At 33.1% G+C, this 14,705-nt stretch overlaps 1 protein-coding gene across 1 annotated transcript; it reads right to left on the bottom strand.

The window, feature by feature from the left end:
* Nucleotides 1–2,946: 2,946 nt before the first annotated feature.
* LOC132734470 (PCI domain-containing protein 2-like) lies at nt 2,947–14,171 on the bottom strand (the record flags this gene model as incomplete). Its single annotated transcript, XM_060721214.1, is given in 10 exon segments — nt 2,947–3,133; nt 3,859–3,982; nt 4,959–5,084; nt 5,931–6,004; nt 8,632–8,732; nt 10,004–10,050; nt 11,311–11,405; nt 12,148–12,223; nt 13,112–13,215; nt 14,081–14,171. Coding segments are annotated over 9 exon segments (765 nt in total). The 5' UTR covers nt 13,144–13,215; nt 14,081–14,171.
* Between the last annotated feature and the right edge of the window lie 534 nt (nt 14,172–14,705).

Consider the following 14,705-nt stretch of genomic DNA (forward strand, 5'->3'; position numbering starts at 1 on the left):
GATAAGATTGTTCAAAGGCAGGTCTGAACTTATTCTTGTACTCTCCGTAGGTTTTTAATATTACAAATGATTTGTTGGTAATATTACAAATGGTTTGTTATGTGCACCGGAACGGTGAAAAACAATCAGATTAAATCAAGCGGTATTCTTATTAGAAAAAAAGGTTTGAAGTGGAATCAAATATCTAGGCCTTGTATATGAAAGCTCTAGACCTTGCATATCAAAGCTCTTAGGTCTTGTATAACAAAGCTCTAAGCTAAAAAAAATCAGGATTTGCTTTCAACTGTCATGACACCCACAATTCTACATGAATAATTTATTTATGACACCACTGAATTACATTCTTTACCAAACATACACTTTTTGCAAGTGATACAACTTCAATATGCATGTAATTTCAAAACACGTAGATTCAGAATAAAGTTGAAAATATTTCAGTGTTGAAGTGTGGTTTCTTATTTAGCCCTTTCTAATTTACATGTAGCTTGATAACAGGTTATTATAAACATATGAACACTGCTTGTAAACATACTCTGTTCAGCCTGACAACAGCTCCATTCCAAACAAATATCAATACAAGAGGGCCATGATGGCCCTGAGGTCGCTCACCTGTATATAGCCCCCCCCCCCCCCCGGGCCAATTTTTACCCAAGGGCTTTTATTTGTTTATTTGAACAGACTTGGTAGACACCCATAAGAAGATGTTTCATGCTAAACATCTAAGTTCTAGCTCATTGGGTTTTTTAAAAGAAGATTTTTAAAGTTTTTACTATACACATATAGTTAAAAACAATGACACCCCTGGGGCAGGGCCAGTTTTGACCCCCGGGCTTTTATTTGAACAAACTTTGTAGATATTTACTTAAAGATGTTTCATGCTTAATATCTAAACTCTAGCTCTTTGAGTTCTTTAAAAGAAGATTTTTTAAGTTTTTACTATATGCATATAAGGAAAATCAATGACCCCCCTGGGGCAGTGCCAATTTTGACCCCAGGTCTTTTATTTGAACAAACTTGGTAGACACTCATTAGAAGATGTTTCATGCTAAATATCTTAGCTCTAGCTCTTTAGGTTCTTTAAAAGAAGACTTTTTAAGTTTTTACTATATGCATATAGGGAAAATCAATGACCCCCTGGGGCGGGGCCAATTTTGACCCCAGGGCTTTTATTTGAACAAACTTGGTAGACATTCACTAGAAGATGTTTCATGCTTAATATCTAAGCTCTAGCTCTTACGGTTCTTTAAAAGAAGATTTTTTAAGTTTTTACTATATGCATATAGGGAAAATCAATGACCCCCGGGGCGGGGCCAATTTTGACCCCAGGGCTTTTATTTGAACAAACTTGGTAGACACTCACTAGAAGATGTTTCATGCCAAATATCTTAGCTCTAGCTCTTTGGGTTCTTTAAAAGAAGATTTTTCAAGTTTTTACTATATGCATATAGGGAAAATCAATGACCCCCCGGGGCGGGGCCAATTTTGACCCCAGGGCTTTTATTTGAACAAACTTGGTAGACACTCACTACAAGATGTTTCATGCCAAATATCTAAGCTCTAGCTCTTAGGGTTGTTTAAAAGAAGATATTTAAAGATTTTTCTTTCGGTTGCCATGGCAACCAGAGTTCTGCATGGAATTAAATTCTTTGAACAATTTTTAAAGGTGACCACCAAAGGAACATTCCTGTGAAGTTTGGATGAAATTGGCTCAGTGGTTTATGAGGAGATGTCATTTAAAGCAAAAGTTTACGGACGGACGACGGACGGACGGACGGACGACGGACGAAAAGCGATCACAAAAGCTCACCCTGTCACTTTGTGACAGGTGAGCTAATAAAAACACCAAGTGTGACACAATATCAAGCCACTGTATCAGAAACTGTCACTACCTGGCCCATGCATAGATCCCTGACCTGTCTTAATTCCAATTATCAGATTTGTGGATACAATAAGAATTTCACCACAACATATTTGTTAACAAACGAACAAATGTCAGTGTATATGGTTAAATCTATTGTTATTCAAATAAAAGGTCAGAGTTGACTATCGACACTTGGATCCTCACTTCACACTGTACAGATTATAATAAGCTTGATTTTTTTGTTAAACAATTTCTAACCACTAAACTTATACAGTCAGTTCTGACATGGTCCAAACTCACTGTACGAGTACATTAGTATGTCTGCAGCAGGTGGTAAGGTCCATCAACATCCAATAGAAGTCATGCCACTGTGACCAATGACCAATATATAGAGTGTTGTTTAATACTAAATTTATTGAACCAGTTGAATAAAATCATACTACAGAGCCTCTGGCGAGCATAATATTGTTTTATTCAACGAGTTCAATAAATTTAGTATTGAATCTACACAAATATAATATTCTTTTTATCACATATATAAAATAAGAACAGTAAACTGTTAAAATGAGTAATTTTTCAATGACACGTCTATAATGTTAAGCTAACATTAGCGCGCTTTAACGCTATGTTTATATATAGCGCAAATGACGTCACGTCAAAGTAGTGTAATATCGTTTTTATTAAATGGCTTTATTACACTCCTGCGCCGCGGTTTATGTGATAAGGTCAATTATCGATGAGGTCCATCAAAATAGAAGTTGAGTGAAACTAAAAAAAGGATTGGAGCACCATACTAAATATACCGGACAAGATGCTTGAATAATTAAATGCTAAAATTTCGCATTTTCATCCAACAGAATGAACTTTCAAATGTCTTATTCATCTCTTCACACTGATTTATATACGATAATGAATGAAAAATATAAGAATCGGCGAAAAAGAAAGATATTTGTCTATTTTGTGATCATGATTTCTGCAAGCATCTAGAGGTACTGTTCCAACACTGTAGTGAGTTAAATCCATAGTAGTCATGCCAATATGTACAGAAACAGTCTGCGTGGTCAAGATTGAAGTGGTCAATCCACATCCAACATAAAGTCATGCCACTATATACAGAATCAGTCAGTTTGGTCAATGACTGTATGTACACATATTGTAAGTATCAAGACACGTGCAGTAGTTCTATATAACTGTTGACAGCTGTGGGAATGGATTCTGTTTACTGACAACCAACTTCTGGTGCTGATAGGAAATGTATCCCTTTATTTTGTTCTGAAAATATATGAAGTATGTCTGATGTAAAGTATGGTATAATAACTGTATAGACAAACTTTTTATTAACAGAAAATCAGGGGCTCTCTGTAGAGTAGTAACCTGTATGAAGCAATAGCATCATTTTTGTATAATAAGAGTAAACAATATGTAACACGTTTCAGCAACAACCAAAATCTTTATCTACCAAAGAGTGTTGCTCTCTGTGGAGGTTGTAATGATATATATCTATAATATATTAATATCTCGTGACCCACAAGGGCTGTTCCCCAAATTCTGTGCCAGTCTGTTCAAAAGGGTAAATTTAATAGGAACAAATTATAGATTTTAGTATGTTACAAACATATACAATTGAAACATTTTTACAAAATTTCATAGAAAATCAAAAATATTTCAATGAATAACAAAATGTTGATGTAAAAATGATGATGACAAAGTATGTGAATTCTGCCACATGTCCAACATCAAAGACATTATACAAAAGAACTTTTTTATTTTTAATACATGTGTATATAGAAATTAAATGTGAATCTTTACGTACTAAAGTACTAAAAAGAAATCTACTAGTATACAATTTGTCAAGGAATTTTGAGACAGCCCTTTGTATAAGTGTCAATGAGCAGAAACAACTAACAATAAGGTTTTTAAAAACAAACATCTATAAAATTGTTCACATTATTTTGAGACTGCCCTTGTAGAAGGATTGAAGACCAATGACAACTTACATCACATATAAGATTAGCTACAATACATGCTGTTTCATCATTGTCTATTTCTTCTACCTCCATCCACTGTAAAGCTCGAGTAAATGACTGTATAGGCAACTGGTGAGTTTTCTTGATCAAATATCTGTCAAATAAATATGAATTCTCTAATCATAACATGATAACACTTAAAATAATTAGCCATTGACATCAGTATACAGCCAGGTCAGTTGGCACATCTATGCAGTCTGACCAGGCTCTATACTGTTGGCAGCTCAATTATTGTATTTTAATTTTGAAATCTCTTAAACTTTTAATAGTATGTTCCAGAATGAATGCTGGGCAAATCAATGTCACAAATTCAGCAGGTTAAATGTTAAAATCTATTTCTCTTCTTTATCTTTCAGTTGTGTTTAAAGTCATGTCAAATCAACACTGTGAAGATCTTTAAGCTGCATTCCAGCTGGAAGAAGACTTTTGATGCTCATAATAATCTCCACAAATGGCTGTAGCAGTTATCCTTGCGGAAGTCCACTCAACACAAACTGGTGTTAGTGTGTGTGAATTCTGTGACGTGGGACAGCAAGACAAAGATATATGTATAGAACAATATTAAAGATATTGTCCAACAAAAACAATGACATCATTTCTTGCCTCAACTGGTTCTTTAACATTACCGATACACAGGACCTTGGTTTTTCATGTCTCATCAGTAATTTTAGTTGTTGTAGCAGGGGGTCAAACTCACAACCCCTGTAATTGCAGTCAGACCTTGTTATCACTGGGCATCGTCTTACTTTGATATCTCAGCATATATGCATTAAATACATGTATAATGCTTCTATCCATTAGAAATTATGTTCTGAGAGCACCAAAAACATGTATATAACAAATGTAATGATGTTATTAAAGGGGAACGGTGGCCTAGTGATTAAGATGTTTGCCTCTCAATCCAGGGATCATGGGTTCGAGCCCTAATCGGGTCACAAGTACTGGTTGGTTACAGGAAGCGGACTCGAAAGTCATTAATATAAGTTGCATGAACTTCTTTCGCAATCAATCTTAAATAAATATACAAAATATGTTTAAACCAACAAATGTAATCAAGATTTTATACATACACTTTTTTGAACAAATTTCTGTAGGCAATAATCTTCAGTTTTTCAAGGATAAGGTAAATTCCACACTTGATGAAGTAGTGTTCGTGTTTCTCCATCACTGCATTCAGCTGACGAATATTACCTGAACTGTAAATATGAGCCGCGTCACGATAAAACCAACACAGTGCGTTTGCGGATGCGCAGGCTGGTCTGGATCCATGCTGGTCGCAAACCCATTATAATGGTTTTGTCATGACGCAGCTCATATATAATAAAGGGAGGTAATACGACATTTAGAAATTTACATTATAACATAAAATTAACTCCATGTATTTTATTATCATAATATTATAAACATTTATGAACATGTTCATTGTCCTGATTATATCCTTAAATAGGATTTTCATTATTATCAGATTGACGATCCATATCATCGGTTTAAATACTGTTTAAATTGGTTGTATTTTTCAGCCTGTAGATTAGAATATCTCATCACTCTACCCCCCTGCCGCCACCCCCCCCCCCCCTCAATTGGTTGTTTTAATTTGCACATCTGTTGCTTCATGATGATGAAAGTCACGTGATGTAACATCGAAAATACAAATGTAAATATCAATCGTTACATAGAAAATATAATGTCATTTTTCTCTTCTGTTTTATTTTTAATTTTCAATATCTACGTTTGTTATAGATTATCAAAAAATTATCAAAAGTACACCAAATAATGAAAAATAAATTCAAAAGCTAAAAAATATTTTTAACAAAACATTGTTAAAAATGTGTGTGGTGGTAGAGGTCACTTTAATGATAAGGGGAGATCAATGTGTAGGAGATTGCTTTCTATTTTGTAAAGGTCACAAAGAGGTTATTTTCAGTCTAAAAATCTAACTACGTACATAAGTCATGGACAGTGAAACCCGAATCTATAAGTTCTATCGAATATTTCAAGGAGCATATAAAGTTAAATTAACATGAATGATAAATAAGCCTTACCCGACTGCCTCTGACACTTCTAAAAAGGCTAAGAGATCATATTTCCTCAGTAACTCAGATTTTGGCATCTGTCCCTAAAATATGTCATGACACTTTTTATCATTTTCTTTTTAAGAATATCTCATAATTTAAAAGTATTCTAAAACAAAGGTTACAATAAAAAATTGCTTTTAACTTTGGAATGCATATAAAAACAATGATTTCATATAATTAAAGATCATTTTCTGTCATCACTATCAATCATTGACAACAAATGGTGCTATCCCAGTACAATTACATAACTGTAGTACAATAATGAATATATTCAACAAGAGCCCGGTTTGAGCCGGGTGATGCTCCCCGAATAGGTTTTGGACACAGGAAAGTACACCTCTTGTAGTTTCAGAGTTATGTCCGTGGAAAAAGTTCAAAGTGCAATAATTCCAAAATTAGGCAAGGCAGAGTTACAGTTCTTTGCACTGCACTTCTAATCAATGTGATCTATCAACCTACAAAGTTGCTTGATGATATCTCTTATGATTTCCGAGTTATGTCCTGGACAATTCAAAAAGTAAAAATAAACAAAGGGCAATAACTCCAGAATTAGGCAAGGTAGAGTTATGAATCTTGTGCACTGCACATCTACCCATTGAGATTTATCTACCTACAAAGTTTCATGTTGATATCTCTTATAGTTTTACAGCTATGTCCTGGACAAGATTTTTCTAAAAGGGGAGATTATTCAAAAATAAGGCTTAACAGAGTTATGGTTCTTTTGCACTGCACCTCTACTCAATGAGATCTATCTACCTACAATGTTTCATGTTGATATCTCTTATAGTTTTAGAGTTATGCCCCGGACAAGATTTTTCTATTAGGGGAGATAATTCAAAAACCAGGCAAAATAGAGTTATGGTTCTTTGACACTGCACTCCCCCTCGATGCCCTCTACCACTGTATGAAGTTTCAACAAATTATCTCCAAGGGTTTTCAAGTTATGTTCCGGACAAAGTTCAAGTTCAAAGTATTAAAATAAACAAAGGGCAATAACTCCAAAATTAGGACAAAAAGAGTTACTGTTCTTATGCACTGCACATCTACGCATTGAGATCTATTCACCTACAAAGTTTCATGTTGATATCTGTTATAGTTTTAGAGTTATGCTCCGGACAAGATTTTTCTATAAGGGGAGATAATTCAAAAACCGGGCAAAATAGAGTTATGGTTCTTTGACACTGCACTCCCCCTCGATGCCCTCTACAACTGTATGAAGTTTCAACAAATAATCTCCAAGGGTTTTCAAGTTATGTTCCGGACAAAGTTCAAAGTATTAAAATTAACAAAGGGCAATAACTCCAAAATTAAGACGAAAAGAGTTATTGTTCTTATGCACTGCACATCTACCCATTGAGATATATTCACCTACAAATTTTCATGTTGATATCTCTTATAGTTTTAGAGTTATGCCCCGGACAAGATTTTTCTATAAGGGGAGATAATTCAAAAACCAGGCAAAATAGAGTTATGGTTCTTTGACACTGCACTCCCCCTCGATGCCCTCTACCACTGTATGAAGTTTCAACAAATTATCTCCAAGGGTTTTCAAGTTATGTTCCGGACAAAGTTCAAGTTCAAAGTATTAAAATAAACAAAGGGCAATAACTCCAAAATTAGGACAAAAAGAGTTATTGTTCTTATGCACTGCACATCTACGCATTGAGATCTATTCACCTACAAAGTTTCATGTTGATATCTGTTATAGTTTTAGAGTTATGCTCCGGACAAGATTTTTCTATAAGGGGAGATAATTCAAAAACCGGGCAAAATAGAGTTATGGTTCTTTGATTCTGCACTCCCCCTCGATGCCCTCTACCACTGTATGAAGTTTCAACAAATTATCTCCAAGGGTTTTCAAGTTATGTTCCGGACAAAGTTCAAAGTATTAAAATTAACAAAGGGCAATAACTCCAAAATTAGGACGAAAAGAGTTATTGTTCTTATGCACTGCACATCTACCCATTGAGATATATTCACCTACAAATTTTCATGTTGATATCTCTTATAGTTTTAGAGTTATGCTCCGGACAAGATTTTTCTATAAGGGGAGATAATTCAAAAACCGGGCAAAATAGAGTTATGGTTCTTTGATTCTGCACTCCCCCTCGATGCCCTCTACCACTGTATGAAGTTTCAACAAATTATCTCCAAGGGTTTTCAAGTTATGTTCCGGACAAAGTTCAAAGTATTAAAATTAACAAAGGGCAATAACTCCAAAATTAGGACGAAAAGAGTTATTGTTCTTATGCACTGCACATCTACCCATTGAGATATATTCACCTACAAATTTTCATGTTGATATCTCTTATAGTTTTAGAGTTATGCTCCGGACAAGATTTTTCTATAAGGGGAGATAATTCAAAAACCGGGCAAAATAGAGTTATGGTTCTTTGACACTGCACTCCCCCTCAATGCCCTCTACCACTGTATGAAGTTTAAACAAATTATCTCCAAGGGTTTTCAAGTTATGCTCCGGACAAGAAAACGGACGGACAGACGGACGGACGGACGGAAGGACAAGGCGCCGACTAAATGCTCCCCCGAAATTTTTCGGGGAGCATAAAAAGGAACAGCAAAAGTTATCATGTACAACAGTATCATGGAGACCAGCGCGGGCTACACCTTATAATAAGATATGTAAACAAAGCCAAAGTAAAATAACTACCAGCAACATTTTAACTGGAACCAGGAACTGTAGAATCAATCTCTTATTTTTGGTACTTTCTCTATGGCAATGTTCAAACGCAAAACTCAGATACTCCTCAGCTGTAAATATATGAAAGTAAAATAAGTCTACATTCACATGAAAATTTCTTTTAAAATCATTATCATCACTATAATTATAACCCCCCAAAAAAACACTTGTGAGGTTTCTTTGTTAATATAGTTTTCTTACATGCATTTTAACATATTTTTATTTGGTCACATCTTGTAGATAACTAACCAGTCATTACCAATTCCTCTAAAAGTGACCTACATCTAATCCCACATGGGACAGGATTGCCTGGGGTGAGAGACAGATGACCATTAAACTAAATGTCTTGAGATCAATTGTCTCTCAACCACAGATGGAACTAGAGAAGCTTCTTGAGAATACCTTTTGTTAAACACAAATTTTCTGAAGTTTACAAAGGGCCATAATTCAGTCAAAAGTCAAGTTATGCATCATGGGAAGTGACCTTTAATTTAAGACCCTGAAGAGAAATGTGAAGTTTTAAATGAACATCTTTGATGGAGGATGAGAAATGAGGTTATATATGAAGTTGCATGCACACATTTACCAAACAAGTGTCAAGTAAATTTTACCAACGGCCTCAGACTAGTTTTAATCAATTTGCTCCTTCATTCTACAAAATTTAGCATTTCTTAATGTCCATAAAAATTATCATGAACCTGAGGGTGTGCTTCATTTAAAAGCAAACTGTCTAACACATTTAACAACAAATGCATACAAGCTCATTTGTAAAGATTATTTTTTTTTTTTTTGCTGGGTTTTACCTTGCAGCAATATTGTAATGGTCATATTGGGACTTCCCAGCATTACTTGAGGAGGAAGACCTCAATTGCCCTTTGCATTTTTTTTAGGTACAAACCTTAACCAACACCTGTGTAAAACCACCAACACTCCGTAAGCTAGCTGGATTTTTTTGATAAGATGCAGTTTAAAGTGACATTATGCTCATATTTTCATTGTCAAGTTGAGCTTAGTTAACTTTATATTTCAAAAGATTGACTGTCAAAATGGTGATTGACCAACAGTTGTTATTGGAAAATGTTTAAGGTAAAATTATTAATCCGTCTAAAATCTAAAAAGACTGCCCCACTCTTTTGATAAATTAAGCGTTATAGGTAAATTCTTATGGATATTTACAGAAATTTTGTTTGGATCTGTGCGTTATTCATTGTTTGTGCGAACTTAATTATTAAAGTAAAAGGAATTATGGCAAAATGAAAACATATTTTGACTTTCACCTGTTCACTTACTGTACACCATTGGATGGGCATAATGTCACTTTAATAAAATGTCAAATATTTACCTTTCTTAAAATCACCATCAAACATGGCTTTTTGTCCCACATAATATCTGCAAATATAAATGTAAATACTCAAATTATCCAAGCAATTTAAAACAAGAGCTGCCAGAAGGGACAGCTTCCTTAACTAAACATACACTGCATGTTAAAGAAAGACAAAATATCATTATAAAATCTAAAAACGTTTAAGTATGTTGTTTTTATAATGTTATGAACAGTAGTAATGTAGGGTGTTTCTGGTACTTAACACACATGAATATTCAAAATATTTTGCTGCTGTTTTAGTAGGAATTTAGCCATTAAACAATCATTTTGTGCATGCACCATTTGCTTTACAGGACATAAACTAACATATTTCTTTCATATTTCTTTCATACAGGCATTTTGGAATTATTATTTTTCAAAATTCAAACAAAACTTTTGCAAACCGCAGAAAGCAGGTAAATATCACTTAATAAAGTAATTCAAAGCATTTTTATTGTAAACAAGAGCACCATATAGGGTGTTAATGTTTGTCTGTTAAAATTTTGAGTCAAAAAGTAGCATATCTTTAAATATATAGCTTTCAGAAATATGCCCCTTGTCTAACAACTTCACCTTGTCATGATAACCAAGTATTCCAAGTTTCATGTTGATACCTTTTAAATGTTTTTAAAAAATAGGCTACATGAAAGTTTTTGCATGACAACAAGAACGACGACAATACAGTCATAATGATAATAGCTTGACTTTTACTTCTAAACAGACAAGCTAACAAATTGAAAGAAAGATTAAATACAGAGCTAGGATGCATATTAAAAATACTAAAACATGAACCAATATAATATATATTACATTAGAAGTGTCATGTTTATCTGTCTAAACGACATCAGTCGGTTTTTAGCTAAAAACAGGTTAAAAATTAAATAACCGTAAACCTAAGTTAGTATTTAAGACCATGGCCAATAGACAAAGAAATTTTAAATTTGGTTTTAGCGTTACTTTTGTTTATTTATGATATGACATTTTTTTTGTATTTTAAATGATTTTTTCCCCCAATTGCACATTATCTTATCTTGTACAATACAGTCCTTACCGACAATAGCACTCCATAACCAGATATGTTTAGTAATTGATGTCAAGTATAACAAAATACAAGCAAAAATGTGCTATCTTATCATAAAAACAAAGTTATAGTTTAAAAATCTTAAAATTCTTTTAATACCATCATTTAAACATTTTACATGGTTATTTAGTTGCCATTTAAACGGTTTGCATTTTTGCTAACCATGACACCCCTATATTAGATTATTAACAAACACAATTTTTACCTAAATGTTATAAGGTGAGACAGGCTAAATTTGTCTTTCATTGGTAAACTGTCTATTGCACGAATCAATGGCTTACACAGATGTAGTTTGTTTATCTGTAAATAAACAATAACAAGATTCCAGTATACTTCCATTTTAAATCAGTACATAGTGTAATTATAATGGTTAAAAGGTAAAAAAGCATGCTTATGTTTTTCAAAAGAAGCCACTTGTTTTCAATGTAACATAACAATTACATAAATCTCTATATTACAAATATTGAATTTGCATTTTCTGTCAAATGTAATTTTGTAATTTATAAGTCACTTTCTACCTGCAAAAACCAGAAATTGGTCTTATTGTTATCATAATGAAAGCAAGATATTATATGATGTCAATGTTGAAAACTAAAACGGCACTGTGAATGATATAAATACAATTAGAGTCTGCGAACACCGTTTTCTTCCCATAACATTAATAAATTCAAGTGATGCATGGACCATTTTAACTCAATTTCATGATATCATTTTCATTATATAGTATAGAAACATATATATTTTCTGAAAAAAAAATAAAATGGCATGAACATAGTTAAGACTCATTTCTGCTTGTCCTGTTTTTAAAAAGTCTGTTAAACAACAAATAAAATTCATGACGCCCACCAGCTTGATTTAGCATATAGACAATGTTTGGAAATAATTTACTTTGTTGATAATCAAAGTCTTTTCCATATAAAAATACAACAGAGATACAAATGTAAATATTTAACATTGCATACTAAAGAGCTAGGTTTGTTAAATATATGGAAAATATTATTATTATTACTGTGTAAGTAAATTCTAATACTGAAGTTCTCACCTTAAAGTAAATCTTAAACAATTGATTTACAAGATTCAACATCCCCCATTTCTTAGTATCTTCAATAGCTGCCCGACTGAAAATTTAACAAAATTATTTGGAACCAAGGGCTTGGTTTACTTATGGCCAAATTTGGTGTGAAATGTTCATGACCATCAAATATCATTATTGGCTACATATTTGCATAGGTCTAGGATGAGTCTACATAAAAACAAACACATTTGATTTGGTTAAGCCATTTCATTTTATTCCCCAAATTTTGGGGCACTTGTATTGGGTTAGTGAACCAAGCCCTTTCAATAAACATTTATGCTTTGTTATTTTTAGATATGGTATTCTATAAATAAAAACACTTATATCTTAATATTTCTATAAATAGTAACAACACTAACCCTTAACCTGCTGAGTTTCTTAAATGGACTTGTCCAGCTTTGGAACAATCCATTATCAATTCTGGGGATATCAAGTTAAAAATTTTAAATTGGTCAGTCAATAGAGCCTGGTCAGACTTCACGGATGTGCAGGCTGGCCTGGTCTACTGCCACCAACAACTAAACACTTTCATTTCCAGCAGGTTAAGGAACCAGGTGTCAATACTTTTAAAAATAGTATTACATGTAATATTGCATTTATACATTTCTATAGATGATAATGATTATAAATAAATAGTTCTATTAATAGTAACAATTCTATTTACATACCGGTATTTCTAAATATAGTAACAATTGAATTGAAATATTTCTAAAACAGTAACAATTGTATATTTATCTTTTTTTCACAAATAATAACATTAATATATACATTATTATGAATACTAGAAACTATATACAAATATATATATCCTTAAAAAATTCATGACAAAACAAGATATAAGCACTGATCATCTGCAAAGATCTGCAAGACCTTCATTTAAATTCGCATCAAGAAAAATGTAACAATAAATATACATGAATAATTGGCATACTTATCACTGGCGCAAACTCGGAAACATCCCATGAGAGTATCAGCGGCCTTTTCTAATCTCTCGCCATATTTTCCCTTCCCTTGTCTCACAGCTTGCTGATCAGCCTGTGTAGAAAGATAAAGATGTGTACATATGAGCCGTGTCATGACAAAACCGACATAATAGGTTTGCGCCCAGCATGGATCTAGACCAGCCTGCGCATCCACGCAGTCTGATCAGGATCCATGCTGTTCGCTATCACTTCTCTACTTATTATAGGGTTTGTTAGCGAGCAGCATGGATCCTGATCAGACTGCGTGGATGCACAGGCTGGTCTGGATCCATGCTGGTCGCAAACCCATTATGTTGGTTTTGTCATAACACGGCTCATTTTTACATGTACACATGTATATACAAAATATTTGACATGTAAAATCTGTACATAAGTAACATAACAGACAGTAACTACATGTAGGCACTGTTGAGTTTCAACTTAACAATTAGAGTTAAATATTCCGTTCTGTAATGACAGCTAATGTTTAATTCTTTCTCTTGCACACTACATATAAATCACATTATGGAAAGAAATTTCGAAAACAAATATTTTCATTTAGCACTTTTTTCTTATTGTATTGTATGAATTTACAAGTTCATTTATAAGTTACATGTAACAGTGAATTTTTTATGACATCATCCGGAGCACAAAATTCATTCATATGTGGGAATATAATCCTTAATAGCATGCGAAATGTCTTACATAGAGGAAGCAAGATGAGTTTTTCTCTCTAATATGCAAGAAAAGACATGTTTAGTAGTATGAACTCAATACCTTATCTTGTATAGAATTATTTCTTCATTAAAAATTGATTGCTATGATAATCAAAATTGTCTTACAAATAAAAGAAAAATGTTTAAAATCAGTACTTGCCTTATTTATCAAATATAAAAAAAAATATATATATATATGAAGCAGTATTTGTTGAATCATACCTTATTGGCAAACAGTCTTAGATCTAAACATATAGCAAACAAAAGCGGCAGGGACCAGTTCTCATCTTTTTGACTTTGAAATATCTTTGAAAATGATCTGACAAATGTTAAGGACAATATTTGGTGATATAACCTTCAATATAGCCATTTTTTTTTTTAAAAATCGCATCTCTAACAAGTTCCTCAGATAAAACTGAAACTTCAATAGAAATTTACAAACATTATTCTTTCTTACTCTGGTATAATTTTAACCAAAATCCCTTGCAAAATCTGTTATTCATGACAGATATCCAAATATATCTCTTCATATTTTTAACCTTAAATAATAAAAGTAAAATGATAGTGCAATAGAAATCTAAAAGTGAAAGTTAACATATGAAGTATGGCTCTCAAATAAATTTCCACAAAATTTTATTTCCAATCTGACAGTCACTATTAAAGTCACTGTCACACTTCGACTGTATGATAAATGTTACAGTACAACCCCTGCAGAGCTGGCCTTTGCTGTAGAGCAATCACTTCTTCACAAAAACAGTATCATTTTTCTCCCAAAGACTTCACCTCTGTAAAGGAAACATCCTCAGTAGCAACCAAAATCGTGTTTTCCCAAAGGCTCTAGCTCTAT

The sequence above is a fragment of the Ruditapes philippinarum genome, unplaced genomic scaffold (genome assembly GCF_026571515.1).
Source record: "Ruditapes philippinarum isolate M1 unplaced genomic scaffold, ASM2657151v2 ctg18446_1_1_1_1, whole genome shotgun sequence".
Taxonomy (NCBI): Eukaryota; Metazoa; Mollusca; class Bivalvia; order Venerida; family Veneridae; genus Ruditapes; species Ruditapes philippinarum.